The 21,124-nt window shown below is 40.0% G+C and overlaps 1 protein-coding gene across 12 annotated transcripts in view; it reads right to left on the minus strand.

The window, feature by feature from the left end:
- Positions 1-21,124, minus strand: part of TAFA2 (TAFA chemokine like family member 2) — a 582,804-nt gene that overhangs the window by 229,148 nt on the left and 332,532 nt on the right. For 6 of the 12 annotated variants that reach the window (XM_055579197.1, XM_055579192.1, XM_055579191.1 and 3 more), the window contains one exon: positions 8,787-8,907. The exons of 4 other annotated variants lie outside the window; for them this stretch is intronic. In XM_055579197.1, coding sequence (XP_055435172.1) covers positions 8,787-8,830 — 44 coding nt within the window. In that variant the 5' untranslated portion in view covers positions 8,831-8,907. Of the gene's footprint in view, positions 1-8,786; positions 8,931-20,576; positions 20,600-21,124 lie in introns of those variants that run through there. 2 more of the 12 variants (XM_055579223.1, XM_055579202.1) reach the window with 2 other exon arrangements.

Consider the following 21,124-nt stretch of genomic DNA (forward strand, 5'->3'; position numbering starts at 1 on the left):
CAGAGCTGTAGAAGAAACATGCCAAAATTTAAGGAAAAGATGCCTACGCCAAAGACACAGAGGCATGAGAAGTGCCAAGAGTGTGCAAGGATTAGGCAGCCAATGGGGGATAGAGTTACATGGGAAGGAATCAAAGAGCAGTGGCAAATGTAGCAAAGCATAATAAAGAGGGCTTCCCTGGTGGCTCAGTGGTAATGAATCCACCTGCCAATGCAGGAGACACGAGTTGGATCCCTGGTCCAGGAAGATCCCACCTGCAGAGGAGCAACTAAGCCCATGAACCACAGCTATTGAGCCTGTGTTCTAGAGCCCAGGAGCCACAACCCCTGAAGCCCACATGCCCTAGAGCCTGTCCTCCGCAACAGGAGAAGCCACAATAATGAGAAGCCTTCTACAACTACAGAGTATCCCAAGCAGCAACGAAGACCTAGCACAGCCAAAAATAAGTAGATAAGTGTATTTTAAAAAGAATAATAGAGATTGGAAATTGGAGAAAGGAAGACTTGAGACTGATCACATCTGAAGGCTTTAAGTTTTTTTATACATGAAAAGGCATACTAAGTTTTGGAAAATCAAAGTGGAAAAGTTGAGTAGGATCTTAAAGCGAATGGTAAAAATTTGGAATAGTCACTGAAAGGAATCTACTTAATAAAAACTTAAAAACTTTTCTTGACCACTGAAATGAACAACTGACATACTTATTGACTTTTCAATGTGTAAAGATAGTGCTTTTATTCAACAAATATTTTTTTAAAAGAGGTTATAGGAAAAGACAAGGACAAATAAGATAAATCTCAGATGTTAAAAAGTCAAGTGTGTAAATAATTCCCAGTACAACACAAAGTAAGTCCCCAAGAGTCACAAGTATCCTTGTGTGTGTGTGTGTGTGTGTGTGTGTGTGTGTGTGTGTGTGTGTGTGTTCTGGAGCAGGTGGCTATCAGATCCATTAGCCCTCTTTTCTCTTTCAGTCCCTCAGGATACAAAGCATGCATTCATTAGATGATTCATGCAACTTGGGAGTACAACCCACAGCATGGAAAGAAATGGTCTCTTATTTTTATTCATTCACATATCAGAATTTGAGTATTAGGAACATAACTCCTAGGACTAACTAGGTGTTAGGAAGACTGGAAAGGATCACTCCCTCCTGACTTCCACAGGGTACAATTAGCTGAGGACAAGCAACACATGAAGAGGCTGGGGGCAGGGGTCTAAAGCTGTGACTATCCTCTTGTCTCTCAACTATGTGAACAACACTCGCCCCAGAGATTGACTCTGGGATAAACACAATCAATAAATACCTCCTGGGCAGGGCTGGGGGTTAAAGTAGTATAAATACTAGCCCCTGTCCTCAAGGAGTTCCCAATTTAGTTGGAAAATCTTAAATAACATTAAGATGTTGTAGACTGGTCAAGACAATGAGAGAGCTTCCCTAGGGTTATGCAGTGGTTGCTGTTTAGTCACTCAGTCATGTCCAACTCTCTGTGACTCCATGGACTCTAGTCTTCCAGGTTCCATGGAATTTTCCAGGCTAGATTGCAGGAGTGGGTTGCCATTTCCTTCTCCAGGATTATACAGAATTTTTATCAAATTCATGCTATAGACTGAAATGTATTTAAAGAAAAAAAAGAATACATTTAAGGGAAAGCTATGAAAGGGGCAGGAACTGGACTGGGTCTTAAAACTGGGTAAAGGTCGAGACCCCATGCAGCACAGCAAAGAATATCCAATCCCATCACAATCAGTATCCCCTTTGCCATCACTCTTGATAAACTCACCCTGTGCAACTCGGAATCATCTGTATTTCTTCAAAGTGGGTAACCAGCAGTCCTAACACTGCCAATGATTTGAACAACTCTATTTTAGGAGGCATTCACCACAAAGATCAGATACTTGACTGTTGCTTTGTCTTCAGGACTTGCAAAAATAGGACAAGTAATTTGCCTCCAAGTTCCCCATCTGGCTAAGGAGTTACAGCTTGTACAGATGTTCACGAAGGTTGCATTTATTCACATATTGTCCTCATGATTTTCAGAAGAAAATAGCCATGTTTACTTTAGGTTTTCTTTTCTGGGCCATTCACTTAATATTGGATTGGAAAGCTTCTTTGAGTTTTGCATTTAAAAAACAAGAACCAAACCAAAAAATCACAGCAATTTACCATAATTAGCACTCTTAGAATCACTCAGCAGCAGGAAGTTCCTTACCCCAATTCTCAGTATTCCCACCTTCACCCAGACTCTGGGCAACTGTTCAAGCAAAGAAGCACTGAGGTTGGCCCAATCCTTAATCCATCAAAACCCCTAAGCTATAAACAACCCTACCATTTCTTTCACAATTCCTAAGTCAAGCTCCACTGTGGTTAACTCTTTGCATGTCTGAGTTATGATATTTTCCACTCACAGAGCCCTTAAATTAATTCACCTTGGGGTATCAAATTAAATCCCATAGGAATTCGTTATTAGGCTTAGGTATGGGTACTGAAGATCACACCCAATCTTTAGAAAGCCCACACTCATCACGCATCCAGTGAACAAGGTTATCTGTCCTAGTTTGTTTTCCGGGGCAGAACAAGAATAAAACCAGGGTTGGTGCCAGGGAAGCAGAAAGCAAGCATCAGGCCCAGACAGCGAGTCACAAATAGAACTGGGCATAAAACCAGAATTGATTACAGAGATTCTGAATGAGAGACATCAAGAACTTGAGAAGGTGAAACACCAGAACAGCAGCCAAGAAGCAACAAGCAAGGCTCTGAAGAGGAAAGTGAGCAATGAAAATGCAAACAACACAGGACACCAGAAAGGATGTAGAGAATCTCAAAAAAGAACCAAATGAAAGCCAAGCCAAAGTCAATGTCTCATCCCTACTTGCTAAGTGTTCTCATCCAGCTCTTATTTGTGGAAGAACTTAACAATTTCATCCAGACTCCACAGTGAAACTTACCGATACTGATAATTACTGCTTTATCAAGTGCCTGTGTGCCTAGCATCATATGCATGTTATCTCATTTAAGCCTAAGCATTAATCAGTACTTCATTTTATACATTAGAAATCCAAACTGCAGAAACGTATGTAACTTCTTAAGTTCACCCAAACAGTAAGAGCCCAAGCTGGGATTCAAAATGCTCATTGCTCTACAATATGCTATTTATGATGGAGTTTGTGCAAGCAAAATGCATGCAGTTCTCATTCTAGAACTGTGCTGTCCACTGCGGTCACCACTAGCCACATGTGGTTATCAAACACTTAAACGGTAACTAGAGCCACATGTTGAAATGATGATATTTTGGATATAGATTTAAATAAAATACATTGTGAAAATTAATTTTCCCTCTTACTTTTTTATATGACTCAACAGTACATGAACTGAGAACTCCCAGATGGTCAAGCTGGATTTAGGAAAGGCAGAGGAACCAGAGATCAAATAGCCAACATCCACTGGAGCATAGAAAAAGCAAGAGAACTCCAGAAGAACATCTGCTTTATTGACTATTCTAAAGGTTTGACTCTGTGGATCACAACAAACTGTGGAAGATTCGTCCAGAGATGGGAATACCATCCTCAAGGCAGAAGGTGAAGAGGAACTAAAGAGCCTCTTGATGAAGGTGAAAGAAGAGAGTGAAAAAGCTGGCTTAAAACTCAACATTCAAAAAACAAAGATCATGGCATCCTGTCCCATCACTTCATGCCAAATAGATGGGGAAACAGTGGAAACAGTGGCTGACTTTAATTTTGGCCTCCAAAATCACTGCAGATGGTGACTGAAGCCATGAAATTAAAAGACACTGTCTCCTTTGAAGAAAAGCTATGACAAACCTAGACAGCATATTAAAAGCACAGACATTACTTTGCTGACAAAGGTCCATCTAGTCAAAGGAATGGTTTTTCCAGTAGTCATGTATGGATGTGACATTTGGACTATAAAGAAAGCTAAGAATTGATGCTTTTGAACTGTGGTGTTGGAGAAGACTCTTGAGAGTCCCTTCGACTGCAAGGAGACCAAACCAGTCCATCCTAAAGGAAATCAGTCCTGAATATGCTAAAGCTAAAACTCCAATACTTTGGCCACCTGATGCGAAGAACTGACTTCTGATGCTGGAAAAGATTAAAGGCAGTAGGAGAAGGGGGTGACAGAAAATGAGATGGTTGGATGGCATCACCGACTTAATGGACATGAGTTTGAGAAAGCTCTGGGAGATGGTGAAGGCCAGGGAAGCCTGTTGTGCCGCAGTTCATAAGGTTGCAAAGAGACACAACTGAGCTACTGAACAACAACAACTAGAAAAGTTAAATATATTCAATTAATATTTAATACTTACTCTATATACCTCATATTGCTGTTGATTATCTTAGAGCATAAATTCAGTCTTTCTTGAGTCCTTTTTAAAACAAAACATAGGACTTCCCTGGTGGTCCAGTGGTTAACAATCTGCCTTGCAATGCAGGGGACACAGGCTCAGTCCCTGGCCCAGGAAGATGCCACATGCCACAGAGCAACTAAAGGCCACAAGCCACAACTACTGAAGCCCGTGCACCCACAGCCCATGTTCCACAACAGAAGCCACCATAATTAGAAGCCTGTGCACCACAACTTGGCTTCCCAGATGGAGCTAGTGATAAAGAATCCACCTGCCAACGCAGGAGACATAAGAGACTCAAGTTTGATCCCTCGGTTGGGAAGATCCCCTGGAGAAGGGAATGGCAACCCACTCCAGTATTCTTGCCTGGAGAATCCCATGGACAGAGGAGCTTGATGGGCTACAGTTCATGGTGTTGCAAAGAGTGAGACATGACTGAAACAAACCTCTGCTTACCACAACTAGAGAAAGTCCACACACACTAATGGAGACCCAGCAAGACCAAAAATACATAAATAATTAAATGAACTTAGAAAAACATAGAGTCCCCAAATAGGATTTTTTTTTTTTTTTTACTTTACAATATTGAGGCGGGGGATGATTTGGGAGAATGGCATTAAAACAAATAGGACTTAAAATATATGCTTAGTTGCTCAGTCATGCCCAATTCTTTGTGACACCATGGATTGTAGCCCCGCAAGCTCCTCTGTCCGTGGGATTTCCCAAGCAAGAATACTGGAGCCGGTTGCCATTTCCTTCCCCATGGGATCTTCCCAACCCAGGGATCAAATCGATGTCTCTTGTATCACCTGCATTGCTGGCATATTCTTTTACCATCTGAGCCACCAGGGAAGCCCAAAGTTTTAGCTATGAAGAATATTCAGACAGGTAAAAAGCCAACAGAAAGTCCTAACTTTGCTCCTGATTTTACCTTCCTTGCTGGAATCACTCTGTTTACTGTAGCCACCAGCATCCAAGTACGGAAACAAACTCTTCTTTTATTTCCTCTTACAATAGCTAAGAAATGTCTGCCTCTTCCAAAAGGTATTTGAATGACCATGATAAAACAGAAGTGAACCACAGAAGATTCAAGGAATAGTAAAATAGACCTGATAACAGATCAGAGGTTTCGATTCTGACCTTAGTTAACTTGTATAAGAGCTTGGAAGCCTCACCCTATCTCAGTAAGGAAGCAGCCATGTAGGCCTGAAGTCACAGACTTGCAGAAACTTATAGAATCCTCTGCTGTTTATACAGATAAGAAGAACAGTTCTGGTGAACTACTAATGCAAAAAGGAGTGGCCGTGTGTTCGGTAAATAGGTGACGGATGTCTGTCTTCAAAGAATCGAATCTCAAATTTTGAAAAATACTCTGCAGGGGATGGGATGAATTTGTAGATTGGGGTTAACATATATATACTACTAAGTATAAAATGGGCTTCCCTGGTGGCTCAAAAGGTAAAGAATCCACCTGCAGTGTGGTAGACCTGGGTTCGATCCCTGGGTCGGGAAGATCCCCTGGAGAAGGGAATGGCAACCCACTCCAGTATTCTTGCCTGAATAATCCCACAAACAGAGGAGGCTGGCAGGCTACAGTCCATGGGGTCACAAAGAATCGGATACCACTGAGGGACTAACACTTTCACTTTTCACGTATGGGAAATAGATAACTAATGAGAATCTACCGTATAGCATAGGGAACTCTGCTCTGTGGTGACCTAAATGGGAAGGAAATCCAAAAAAGAGAAGATATATGTATATGTATGGCTTATTCACTTTGCTGTACAGTAGAAACTAACACAGTAGAAACTGTACAGTTGTAAATTAATGGTTTACAACATTGTAAACCAACTATATCCCAATAAAAATTTTAAAAAATTAAAAATAAGTAAATAAAATAAAAACTGTCCAATAATTGCTATGGAGGCAACTGTGAACAATCTCCTCTCCTAGTTTTGAGGCTGTTGGCTTTAGTGCACTAGAATGAAAACCAAGTAAAGAAAGAAAGAAAGAACCAGGAAAGAAAATATGCAGGCAAAGTACTAAAAAAGCTGAACTGGTCCTGATTACCAGACAAAGTGTCCACCTTTATAGAACCCAAGAAATCAGCATCTTCAATTGACATAGAAAACTTCCAACTTCTCTTAAAAGATTTTACAGATATGTATTGATTATTACATACATTAATCCCTGGAGACAGCTCTAATTCAATAGCTCTTGTTGGCACAGGAAAAAAAAAAAATGGGAGATACTGGGAAAGAAATGTACTCCAAGCTCCAATATTTAAGATGGCATGTTGAGGGATGTCCCAAAGTGGGTGGTCAAGTGGTTAAGACTTTACCTTCCAATGCAGGGGGCAATCCCTGGTCAGGGAGTTAAGACCTCACATGCCTTGTAGTCAAGAAACTGAATCACAGAACAGAAGAACTGCTGTAACAAATTCAACAAAGACTTTAAAATGGTCCACATAAAAAAAAGATAGCAGTTTAAAAGCCTGACTTCTTTTCCAGCCTCTGATGTCTGTGGATCACATCCTTCTGGTTCCTAGGATAGAAGTTCGGAGGATGTGAACGACAGGGAGCAAGTAGATCATGATCCCAACTTCTGTTTGTAACATTCTTTATTAATATTTGTTGTATGGCTTCACTTTCTCAGTAATTTAATTGTTATGCAAATGAATGGGGTCAGCAAAAAACGAACCAAAGTCCTTCATGCACCAGAGCTACAATCTGGTCAGAAAACATATGCCTGGAAGGTAGCTATGCCCAGCCTGACTTCAGGACAGTCAGATGACTGGAGAAGGTAGATGCCATATCTTCACAACCCTTCACTAGAGCCCAACATCCGAGTCGTGAGAGTTATTATTTCCTTGTATTCAGAATAGAGGTGACAAAAAAAAATAAAAAACCTCTTTAAATAAGCACGTTTGGAAGCAGCTGTGTCGCAAAGTAACTACAAGCACAGGACTGAAAGGGAAAGAGCAACTATATTTCCACCCCGACTGACTTGAAGTAGGACACAACCTTGCTGGAATTAGACTAAGTAGTCACTCCATCCCCTAACATCTCCAACATTCTAGAATTCTGTGGTTTGTGAAGGGAGACATTTGTTCCTTTCATCTATCCTAAGCAATTATAATAATACCATGCAAGAATGAGATCAGTCTTGACTATAGGCAAAAAGAGTGATAAAATTTGGGGATGCCAGGAAATCTACCCTAATCACCGCTCTCTCTCCACACACCTGTCCCTGATGCTGTACCTTTAAAGATGAAGACCCACAGGTAGACTTTCACTAAGTATAAGGTGATAACAGTGTTCACTGTTTAGGATGAAGGCATTGAAATCAAACTTCATTTACTTCTTAATTTTGCCATGGGAAATGGCATGTCTTTGGATCTAATATTAAATTTGTGTAAAGGGTCTACAGTTTGTCTCACATGAGAGGAGGAAGACTCAAAATATGAGCATCATATTCACCATGTATGCATGCTAAGTTGCTTCAGTAATATCTGACTCTTTGTGACACTATGGACTGCAGCCCGCTAGGCTTCTCTGTCCACTGGATTCTCCAGGCAAGAATACTGGAGTTGGTTGCCATGCCCTCCTCCAGAGGATCTTCCCAACCCAAAGAATGAACTTGTGTCTCTTACGTGCATTGACAGGAGGGTTCTTTACCACTAGCACCACCTGGTAAGCCCCACTTTCACCATACAGCTCCCCAAAGTTTGCACAACTCTCCAAAAGTGTGGGAGTTTGGGTAATTGCTTGAGTGTTCATAAGGTTGGAATCTATTATTTAGAAAGCCTAGTTATTGGAAGCCATGAGTCCACTCTAAACCCCATGAAAATGATTAGTGTTCTTCCAGTTAAAGACTCTCTTGGTCCATCAATAAGCAGAGACTACCTAGCAGAAAATATTACATGTGGGAGACTTTCCTTCAAAAGAGATATCTAAAAATATTCTCATGGCTAGATTGTAGGACCTGCCACTACATTCTCAAGACTTCACCTTAATATTATCATATACCATTCATTGATTCCTTCAACATGTACTTCAGTGAATGCTATATGCCAGGCAAGGGATCCAGAGTTGACAAGGAATTAGCTATACAAGGCTTTTAGTCTCTCTATAGCTGTTTTATAGTGGACATGATTTGGAACTTGCTCTAAACTCTGTTTCCCCAATTAACATAGTTTAAGATTTGGAAGGGACGACAAACTTATGTAGTCCACATATCTGTCAGTTCTCTCTGCAAGATTCCCACCAAGTGCCTGTCGCACGTGTTCTAGAAATCACCCCAAGCAAAGGAACTCAATTCCACCAGTTAGGACAGATGCATTTTCCCAGTAGATCCTGGTCCTAAGGCAAGCAAATCAAAGCCCCCATCCAAAGGTGCATTTTTCAATACTAAGAGGACAGCTCTCACCTTTCTCTTGACTCATCCAAGTCCTCTCTGGGGACTTCAGTCATTCCTCATATGAAATGGCATGAAAATGTTTCTAACTGGAGTTATTCTCTTCTGTATAGGTTCCAATTTTTCTGTGTTCCTATTGAAAGATGAGATCCAGAGCTAAACATAATAAAAGGAGAATTTACATCATAATAATTTTTTTAAATACACTTTGGGGTCTGATAGATCTGTGTTAGAACCTCAGCTCTAAAACTGACAACTATTTTTGACTTTCAGCAAGTTAATTAACCTCTCTGAGTCTGGTTCGCAACTTCTGTGTCCTAGGAATCAGAACGTTTCGTTACATTCCTCAAAGGTTAATTACAAGGATTAAATGTGATTAGCGTGTCTATTGTCCAGCATGGTATCTCACAAATAGTAAAGGTTTAATTAATGGTAGTTGTTTTTACAGTGTTATTATTTTTACTTTCTAGTTGTAATCCGACTAGACCAAAGTAAAGTGTGACTGTTAAGTCATCTTTGAAATTGTTGAACTTACTTAAAGACTCTCTATTGTCTTTTTTCATTTTTCACCTTTGGCTGCAATATTGTACTTTTGCTTTTTTATTTGCTGATTTTTTGGCTTGCTTTTACTTTCATTCCACTATTATTTAGAAAAAATTTTCTGAGCATAGACATCTGAACCACATGTTACAGTGAATCTGTAACACATGTTCAAAAAGATCACTTATTCCCAATTAGTAGAATCACTGTGAAAATTCCAAATTAATCTAAGATGCTCTCCATTTCTGCTTGAGAAATAATTTTAAAAGGATATACTTCAGGGTTTATGCTTCCTTATCCAAATTATGTACAGATGTTGCCTGGAAATGTATTCTTAATAGCTACATTAACTATGATAAGTTCACTCACATCATTGTCATTCATGTCTAATTAACCTAAATGCCCAACTGGGAGTAGTAAGAACTTGTACATGGCAAGGAGAGTGAGTCATGTGGATCTCCCAGCCCCCAGTCCTGCCATTAGAATATACAAGGATAAGAGAGAGAAATGAAGATGAGTGTTCAAGATCAACAGAGATAACTGTCAGAAGAACCTGGTAAGAACCTTAACAGCATAGATCAGAAGTCATTGGACATGGAGACATTTTAACAAGGAAAGCATTCATGAGATAATAAAATAGTATGAAAAAGCATGAAACTTCCCCTATGAATCCAAGTCTAGATAGCATTTTGAAAAAAATGCAAAACTTTTTTCATAGTTTTCAGCTGTCAAAAATTAAACATTTCATTTTTTTAATAACAAGGTCAGAGTTATATCCAGTTCTTCATGTGGTATTCCTGAGGATAAAACACCCAGGCTCTACTTGATTATGTCCACTAGTGAGAGGCTCACTATCTCATAAGGCATAGCATTCTGCTGACGGACTATCTTTTGGTTAGACATTTGCTCATTTTATTAGATCAAACTCCGTACCCTCCTTAACTCCCTGGTATAATTGACCTCTGCTCACTAGAGTCACATATCAGGAAGCTCAATAGGTGGGAAATTGAGGGGAAAGGGCTGGTAGGTATTTGGACACATAGCATTTTTCCTGTTGCCTGTTAAAGCAGGCCAGCCAACTTATTCCTACTAGGGAACAAGCCCTTTAGGGGCCTGAAGAAAAAACAGAACGAGAATGTTTGTCTGTCCCTGGATATAAGTCTATCAAAGTCACACAATTCCTACATCAGACATAGATCTAAAGGCCCAAGAAGCCATGTGGTTAAAAAAGAAACACACACACACATACAATTTAGCCAACAGCAGGGAAAGCCTAGCCCAAAGAAAGAGAATCAATAGCTAAATTTTGGAAACAAAAAAGACAACCATTCATTTAGAAGTTTCCTGAATCTTATGAACAAATGCAGTTCTAGAGAGACAGTAGTGTGTAGTTCAGGGGTTCCCAATTACATTGGGCTAAGAACCTGCTTGTTTAAAATGCAAGCTACTGGGTTCCATGGGCTTCTCAGAAGGCACTAGTGGTAAGGGACCTGCTTGCCAATGCAGGAGATGCAAAGAGATGCAGGTTCAATTCCTGGGTCGGGAAGATCCCCTAGGAGAGGGCATGGCAACCAATTCCAGTATTCTTGCCTGGAGAATCCCATGAACAGAGGAGTCTGGTGGGCTACAGTCCAGGGGTTGTAAAGAGTTGGACACAACTGAAGCAATTTAGCAAGCACTGGGTTCTATCCTTAGAGTTTCTAATTCAATAAGTCCAGTGTGGGACCCAGGAGACTTCATATGTAACAAGGGCAGACTCTTTGGTAAATATTGGTGCTATGATTAAGAGCTCTGGAGTCAGAAAGATGTGAGTTAATATTATACCTGGGTTTGCCAGTACCAACCATATTTCTTCTTTAGTAAAATGGAGATGATAATCATAGTTAACAATCTCTTTGAGGTGTTAAAAGAATGAAATAAGACAATGTGTGTAAAGCTATAACACAATGCCTATAAGAAAGTTATGACCAACCTAGATAGCATATTCAAAATCAGAGACATTACTTTGCCAACAAAGGTCTGTCTAGTCAAGGCTATGGTTTTTCCAGTGGTCATGTATGGATGTGAGAGTTGGACTGTGAAGAAGGCTGAGCACCGAAGAATTGATGCTTTTGAACTGTGGTGTTTGAGAAGACTCTTGAGAGTCCCTTGGACTGCAAGGAGATCCAACCAGTCCATTCTGAAGGAGATGAGCCCTGGGATTTCTTTGGAAGGAATGATGCTAAAGCTGAAACTCCAGTACTTTGGCCACCTCATGCGAAGAGTTGACTCATTGGAAAAGACTCTGATGCTGGGAGGGATTGGGGGCAGGTGGAGAAGGGGACGACAGAGGATGAGATGGCTGGATGGCATCACTGACTCGATGGACGTGAGTCTGAGTGAACTCCGGGAGTTGGCGATGGATAGGGAGGCCTGGCGTGCTGCAATTCATGGGGTCACAAAGAGTCGGACATGACTGAGCGACTGAACTGAACTGAACTGGTGGTAGCCCATTAAGTAATTTGTAGCAATCATCATTTTTTACTTTTCATTATTACAATGTGTTGATTTCAGTTTTCCCTCAAGGAATTACTTAAACCATCAATACCACTTTCCCTCTTGCCTTTCTTTTTCTGATGCTCTGTGTGAAATTCAGAAGATATCTTTGGAAATAGGACATAGAAGAAAAATCAACCAGAAAATGGTATATTTGATATTCAGTACACCTTTCATAGCCAACCCTTCCCTCTTTCAACTTTCCCTCTCCTAGACACCAGCCCCTGATTTCTACTGCCATTTCTCTAAAACAAGCCTACTGGCATGTTGCACTTTTTGCCTAGAAAGCTCTTTTGACTGCCTTTCTGAATAAATATTTTCCATCTATGAAACACTCAAATCAACCATCACCTCCCCAATGCAATCTTTCTGATCATCGTATTTTGTTTCATAATTGTAATTGTATAATGGTCAATTTCTTCATTTATCTCATATGATCATTAAGTCTAAATCTGCAGTAAGAGTAGAAAATTGGGCAATAGGGCAGTATACAGTAGTTAATCACTCAACCCAAAACAATAACAGTCTGTTTCAAATTGCTTAATATAGGCAAATACATTTTTGGTCTAGCTTATCAGTATTGTAATCTCAATTTTCCACTTCACTTTCTTGCTGTTGACTCATGTGAAAATTTCTCAGTCTTATTAGTTCATTACCAATATGAAATTATTATAAGCAAAATTTTTTAAAAAGTAATGAGCACATAGGCAATTTTTTAAGTACTTGAAACACCATCAAGCAATGAAATTAAAAGATCTATACTGTTGGTATAATATATAACTGATATAACAAATCAGCACTAATTTAAATACTAATTGAGACAATGAATTATTAAATATTCATTCTTTCCTTGACAATTGAATAAATCATTAAGTATACTTCATAGAATAATATGATCTTTTAATAATGTTATGATAATAAATAAGTCATACAGGGCTTCCCAGGTGGCTCAGTGGTAAGGAATTTGCCTGCCAATGCAGGAGATGTGGGTTCAGTCCCCGGGTTGGGAAGATCCCTTAGAGAAGGAAATGGCAACCTACTCCAGTATTCTTGCTGGGAAAATCCCATGGACAGAGGAGACTGGGGGGCTACAGGCCATGGGGGCAGCAAAAGAGTCAGATATGATTTTGCGACTAAACAACAACAAAAGCTATACAGACTACTAGACAGTAATATTAAGATGCTATAAAAAAAAAAATGGACAAGTGGAAAGTTGCCAGAGAAGTCTTCGTGAGAAGATACAGACTTAAAGAAGATGAAAGAGTAGCTGAGCAAATATGTGGGGCAAAAATTCCTTTTGGAAATGCCAGTACAAGAGGCAACAGTGTGATGGGTGGGTTTGGAGGCCAATGTGGCTAGAGCAGAACAGGAAGAAAATGAAGTAGTGGAGCCAAAATTCAAAAGAAAAAGGTGGACCAGGTTATAATGGGACTTATTGGCCTTTATAAGGAATTGGCTTATTGGCTTTTACTCTGAGTGGTAAAGAGAACTACAGGAGTGTTTGAGCAGAGGAATGACTGAGGTGTTAAATTCATACTCTGGCCTGCTTGACTGAGACATATTGTGAAGTAGGGAAGGGAGCAAGGGAGCCAGCAAGGAGACTGTGTACTAATCCAGGTCAGAATGATGGTGACAGAAGTCAGAGCGATGGCAGTGGAGGTGGTGAGAAGCGGCCAGATGCTGGATATAATTTGAAGGTAGAATAAGAAGTCTTACTGATCGATTGAATGTGGCTGAAGGCAGAGTACGAAGGCTTACCATTAGATTGAATGTGAGTATTAGAAAAAGAGTACTCAAGGTTGACTTCAAGGTTTTGGAAAATAGAACTGCCACTATCAAAGATGGAAAGGGCTATCAGCTCTTCATGTGGAATTGTTGGATTAAGCAATTTAATACAAAAGTGAGAATTAGATACTATGACTATGGGTGAGTATATACAGAAGAGAAAACAGGATTAAAAACTGAGCCCAAAACCTCACAAACACTGAGTATTTAGGGAAAAGAGAAGCAACCAGTAAAGGAGACTGAGAAAAAATGAGGCAGGATAGAAGAGTGTGGTATCCTTTAAGTCAAATAAAGAAAGAGTATCAGGGAGAAGCGTGTGATCAGTTATGTCAAATGCTGTTAATTCTTCAAGGAAGATGAGGACTAAGAACTGAATATTGGCATTAGCCATGTGTAAGTCTTTGGTTATCTTATTTATTTATTTTGGGGGCGCTGCACCAAGACGCACGTGGGATCTTAGTTCCCTGACCAGGAATGGAACATGCACCACCAGCAGCAGAAGTTTGGAGTCTTAACAACTGGACTGCTGGGGTAGTCCCTGGTTATCTTAACTAGAGCAGATTTAAATAAGAGGTAACACAAAGACCAGATTATATTTGTTATAAGAGAAACATGCAAATATTTTACGTCACTCTAAAACAAAATTAAAGTTAGAAAATATCTAGAGTCACTGCCCTACATTACACATGAAAAAGAAGTCTAAGAGTTCTCATCACATGGAAAAAAATTATTTTCTATTTCCTTAATGTTGTATCTACATGATATAGATGATGGGTGTTCACTAAACTTACTGTGGCAATCACTTTGCAATGTACGTAAGTCACATCATTATGCTGTGTACCTTAAACCCACACAGTTCTGTATGTCAGTTATAAGTCAATAAAATTGGAAGGGTTAAAAAAAGAGAGAGAATGGAAGAAGAGCAAGATTTCTTCAAAGGGAGGTAAAATGATGGAACTGGTGGGGAACTGTGGCAAAAATTACTTTAAAAATCCTGCATAAATTACTGAATGTTATGTATGCTGGTTAAAAAAAATGATCCACTTGAGAGGTAATTAACTGATGATGGAAAAAGAAGGGAGAATCCATAGTTATGTCCTTGGGAGATGGGAGGTGAGGTTCATTGTTCCAATGAGTAAGCGGAGGGGCTGGCTTTAGGTATGAACAGAGATAATTCATCTATAGCAATGGTTCACAATGCTGACGGGACAGAAACATCCCCTGGAGAGTCTTTTAAAAATACAATGCCCAGGTAGGTTCTAGTTTAACTGATCTAGTGCAGGAGCTGAGGCATCAGTAGTTTTATAAAACCTCCATGTGATTCTAACTGTGCCAACAGGATTGAGAGCAATGCTCTACAGTGGAGGCAGGAAGGTAGAGGGTGATGGGTGGGTAGACGTGCTGGTGAAAGTTCTCTGCTGATTCTTCAGTTTTCTGAAAGACTCAGGAAGCAAGGCCTTCAGAGAAGAGTGGGGATGAGGAAGGGCTTCTGGCCTTTGAGGAGGGAGGGAAAACGGTGAAATAGACATGTGGAGAGTAGAAGACAGCATGATTGCCAAGAAGCATTCAAGACCCATTTGAGGTATATGGTTACATATTTAAAGAGACACCAGTCAACGTGTTTTACTCTTGCCTCAATCAGCAAAACCCAACATTCAAAAAACTAAGATCATGGCATCTGATCCCATGGCAAATAGACGGAGAAACAATGGAAATAATGACAGACTTTATTTTCTTGGGCTCCAAAATCACTGGAGATGGTGACTGCAGCCATGAAATTAAAAGATGCTTTCTCCTTGGAAGAAAAGCTATGATCAACCTAGACAACATATTAAAAAGCAGAGACATTACTTTGCCAACAAAGGTCCTTCTCGTCAAAGGAATCGTTTTTCCAGTAGTCATGTATGGATGTGAGATTTGGACTATAAAGAAAGTTGAGCACTGAAGAATTGATGCTTTTGAACTGTGGTGTTGGAAAAGACTCTTGAGAGTCCCTTGGCTAGCAAGGAGACCAAACCAGTCCATCCTAAAGGAGATCAGTCGTGGGTGTTCATTGGAAGGACTGATGCTGAAGCTGAAACTCCAATACTTTGGCCACCTGATACGAAGAACTGACTCATTTAAAAGGACCCTGATGCTGGGAAAGATTGAAGGCGGGAGGAGAAAGGGATGACAGAGAATGAGATGGTTGGATGGCATCACTGACTCAATGGACTTGAATTTGACCAAGCTCCAGGAGTTGGTGATGGACAGAGAAGCCTGGCGTGCTGCAGTCCATGGGGTCACAAAGAGTTGGACACGACTGAGTGACTGAACTGAAAAATCAGCTGGGCCAGTGCAGAAACAGAGAAGTTTGATTTAAAGAAGTTTATGCTTCTCCAAGGAAGTATAAAGATGCAAAAGAAGGGCAATTCAAGAACAAAGGCAAGGTAGTGAGTGTATAAACTGACCATGGGATTAAAATTAGGTAGAGAGGGCTGAGAGGATAAAGAGACTGGAGGATAGTAAAAAGTTGGTACGATTAATGGGTTGAAGATCCTGGAGGGGTTGAAGGGCTAATGAAGGATATTAGAAGGATTTCAGTATAGTAAAAGGAATTAAATTAAAAGGCCATGGATGGTAGTCAGAGAGTAGCCCAGCTGAAATTGAAATTGTGTGTGGGTTATAGTTATCAATAGTGCCAAGGCCCGAGGATGACCTGGGATTAAATGGCTGAAGTAGGAAGCATGACAAACTATTAGAGAAAGGGAGTTTAAGAAACCAAGCTGTTAGGACTTCTCTGGTGGCTTAGTAGTTAAGACTCCATGTTTTAAGGCAGCAGGTGTGGATTCGACCCCTGTTCGGGTAACTAAGAGCCTGCATGACGTGTGACTTGGCCAAAAAGTTTTTAAAAAATAAAGAAAGAAATTAAGTTGTCAAAGTGTTGGAAGGATTATACACAGTTATATCAAAATTTCCATGAATTAACAGTGGCAGAAGGTAAAATCATCAGGAAGTACAGAATAGTTTAAGAATCAGTGGTAAGAACACTGAGAGACAGCAGATCATATATTCTGCTGACATGAGTTTCAACAGTAGGGTGTTTGAGAGAGGATGAAGGGGGAACGCGTTAAAATTGCTGATGAGTAACTAGGAAACCTCCCTCATTTCCAACCTTGATAGTAGAACTATTGGAGGAAAAAAGCAACCACTTGAAATACCTTCAGGGGAAGCAATATTCTCTGAAGAGCCAAGTTATCATTAGTACAAGAAGGTGAAGGAACTGTTCAGAGAAAATGGGGAATATAGAGGTTTTGTTTACAAGCGACCTTAAAGGGCCCAGTGTAAAAGTGCTGGGAGATGAGGAGAGTAAGAGGCAGAGACAGAGGTGGGGATGGGCAACCCTAATGGGAATTAGCACGTGTGAGAAGTCTGGAGCTTCTATGGAGAACAACTTTAAAGGAATAGAGAGCAAACAAAACTAGTCCTTACATGCTCAAGGCAAAAATGCATTGGGTTGGCCAAAAATTTTGTTCAGGCTTTTCCATGCAATCATACAGAAAATCTGAATGAACTTTTCGGCCAACCCAATAATAGTGAGGCTGAGAATGATTGGAATAAATGGAAGAATTCTCTCTTGACCTTTTAGATGGAATTAAATATGTCCAGAGCAATGGAGTGTTCTTAGCCCTCTGGTTGGTGGGATGTATGTTCTTCCTTTACATATACACAATGGAGTATTACTCAGCCATTAAAAAGAATACATTTGAATCAGTTCTAATGAGGTGGATGAAACTGGAGCCTATTATACAGAGTGAAGTAAGCCAGAAAGAAAAACACCAATACAGTATACTAATGCATATATATGGAATTTAGAAAGATGGTAACAATAACCCTGTGTATGAGAAAGCAAAAGAGACACTGATGTATAGATCAGTCTTATGGACTCTGTGGGAGAGGGAGAGGGTGGGGAGAATGGCATTGAAACATGTATAATATCATGTATGAAACGAGTCGCCAGTCCAGGTTCGATGCATGATACTGGATGCTTGGGGCTAGTGCACTGGGACGACCCAGAAGGAGGGTATGGGGAGGGAGGAGGGAGGAGGGTTCAGGATGTGGAACACAGGTATACCTGTGGCGGATTCATTTCTATATTTGGCAAAACTAATACAATATTGTAAAGTTTAGAAATAAAATAAAATTTAAAAAAAATAATAAATAAATAAATAAAAATAAAAAAATAATAAAATAAAATACAAAGTAAAATTTTGTATGAAAAACAGATCTGTTAAAAAAACAAAAATTGAGGTAGTGATCCCTGTATTTTGTCAGTAGTGTCTGACTCTTTGCTACCCCATGGACTGTAGCCCACCAGGCTCCGCTGTCCACGGGGATTCTCCTATCAAGTGTACTGGAATGGGTTGCCATACCCTCCCCCTCCAGGGGATCTTTCCAAACCAAGGATCAAACTCAGGTCTCCCACATTGCAAGTGGATTCTTTACCATCCGAGCCACCAGGGAAGCCCAAGAATACTGGAGTAGGTAGCCCATCCCTTCTCCAGAGGACCTTTCTGACCCAGGAATCAAACCGGGGTCTCCTGCATTACAGGTGGATTCTTTACCAGCTGAGCTACCAGGGAAGAGGTGGTAAAAGCAACAATGAAAAGGAGATGAGACTTGGAAACTGAACACTTGAGGTTAAATTTTAGTTATAGTAACTGGTAATCAAACTACAGTTGACTTTGTAGGCCATGACCCTCCACACATTTGAAAGCCACACATAAGGTATAGTCCGCCCTCTGTAAACATGGTCCTCCATGCGTGTGGTTCTGCATGCATGGATTCAACCAATTGCAGATCAGATAGTGTTGTACTGTAGTATTTGCTACTGAAAAAAAGTCCACATACAAGTGAAACTACATCTCAGACCTGTGTTGTCCAAGGGTCAACTGTAACTGTTTTAACAGATTTCATCACCAGCTTCCCATTGGCCATTGTGACCCTACAGTAATTTATGGTAACAGAAGCTGTCCCTTAGCACCCATATTCAATTTGTGTTATTCTAATCTCTAGAAGACTCTTTTGGAAGAGTCAGAAACATCGATAATCATAATGATAAACATAATCTGATTAAGCACAGTTTGCAAGGGCTATGGGGCCAAGAAGACTGGATGAGCAGCTCCGTATCCAGAGCCAAGGCGGGGCTAAGTCATCACAGGAAGTCCACATCAGACTGAGTCTGGATTGATCTCCCCAGATCAATCAATCACTGTGCAATTTCCACACATACCACAGAGCAGCAGATGGCAAATGAAAAGCAACACAGACCATGTGATACTTCCCTGGTGCCAAAATCCAAAAGCTCTCAGGATCAGCCTTGGGAAGAAGGGGAAGAAAAGGAGAACAGAACCCTGAATCTGACTATTCACCCAAAACAGACTTAGGTTTTAAGTCAGAAGTGACTGTATAACCCTAAAAAAGATAAATCAAAATGAAGCCTTGAAAGCTTCAAGGGTTTTTTAGTTTAAATTTAGTTTAAAATTTAGTTAAGTTAATGTTAGTTTAAACTTAGTTTAAGTTTAAAATTCAGATAAAGGAATACAGAAAGGTTTACATCTTTGTACCCCCTGAATACTAGAAGCTGCTTCAACAAAAGTAGGAAACATGCATTGAACATTTAGCATATGGTAGGCTTCATGCTAAGCAGTTTACATGGATTATCACATTCCTCTTCACAGCAATCCTACAAGTAAAAACTATGATTCACTCTATTTTGCAGATGAGAAAACTGAAACCTCATACCTATCCAGGGGCAAAAATCAATATTCAAGTTGCTGGATACAAGGCACCTGATCCTAACCATCATGCTCCATACTGTTTACACCTAGTAGTAGAGCAAGCCTTTTGTATAGTCACTATTTTGGGACCTTACTTTACGTTAGTACATTACATTCAGTGGGTATCTCCAAAGGGCTTATTTCTCCACTGGAGTTAAGTTCCTCAAAACCTTGGAACATATTTTCAGAATTTTCAGTCTCCCCTTACAGCACTCTACATGAGATATGGAGTAACTAAGGCCCCTGAATAGCAATGTCTGTAATCCAATTTGTCAGGCGCCACGGGGCACAGTGGTTCACCTGGGAGCAGCGCTTCCTTTGAAAGCCTTGATGTTAAATCCTAAGAGGATTCCATAGCAGAAACAATTTGGTGCCAACATCTTAATGCATACAGTGAGAACCTGTCTCCTACTTAAGCCTGGTGATAGTTAGTTGGTTTGATAAAATACATAACTAGACAGACCAATGAGCGGTCATTTGTTTCCTTTTACTATATGTCAAAATAGCTGAAGAAATTACACTATTCAACATGTTCTTGTTCCTCATGCCACCATCAGTTTAATCATGATCACAAATAGCTCTAGTTTTCTCCAAGGCATTCTATGATTAAGTGTATTATCTTTTTTTTTTTTTCCAACTTTAGGATTCTAGTCTGTTCCATGCATTATCGTTCAGCATTCAATAATCAATCCTTGCTATAAGCACACACAAATAAATCCTCGTGCTGAATGCCTATAATAGACTGGAAGTCTCAGACAACTTGGTTCATCTAATACATAAAAACACCTTAATTTTAGATGTAAGTATTGCAATACTCCAATTCAAATCAGTGTAACCAAGAGGGCACAATGCCAGTTCCTCTGCCCGTGAGGAACACCACAAAGCACTGTCCAGGTGCAGTGAAAGTGTGTAACTTTTAATGCATTTTTGTTATAAGCATATTCTATGAAGGCCATGGTTGAGGAATCTACACTCCTACCATGTAATCATTATTGAAGCTTACCTGTGGTCTTTTGTGAAACCCTCCAGAACACATAAAATCTTTGATCTGCTCTACTTCTCCAAATAATTTCAAAAACTAAAGAGAAATAAGCTAATCTCCAGCATGGAAGGTGCTGTTTACCTCAAGCTGCGTGTATCCCTGTTGGTCACCGTCATTTTGTAATGTTACCAGGGCTTTTGTTTTTAAAATGCACAGCAGGCTTATACAGCAACTTTATCTGGTGAATTATCTTCTTTGGGAAATCTTCTAGAACACAAAAGTAATATACAGCAAACCAATTTTTGTATCAGGTTTGTGCCAGGAAATTTCTATAGATAATCAAAATCCTATATACAGGGCTCTTGCTGCTGCTGCTAAGTCGCTTCAGTCGTGTCTGACTCTGTACGACCCCATAGACGGCAGCCCACCAGGCTCTCCTGTCCCTGGCATTCTCCAGGCAAGAATACTGGAGTGGGTTGCCATTTCCTTCTCCAATTACAGGGCTCTTGCTTGCCTACAAAAATGTATCTGAAGACAATTCTGCTTCACCAATGTTTTCATTCCTTGCAAATATTACACCAAAGCATAAATTTTCTCTTTTACCTTGTAACTTTTTTCACCTCAGTTACTTCAAATAGCATTATAAATTATTGACTCATTTCAAATTAAATTTTATACCAGAAAACTAA

The sequence above is a fragment of the Bubalus kerabau genome, chromosome 1, assembly GCF_029407905.1.
Source record: "Bubalus kerabau isolate K-KA32 ecotype Philippines breed swamp buffalo chromosome 1, PCC_UOA_SB_1v2, whole genome shotgun sequence".
NCBI lineage: Eukaryota > Metazoa > Chordata > Mammalia > Artiodactyla > Bovidae > Bubalus > Bubalus kerabau.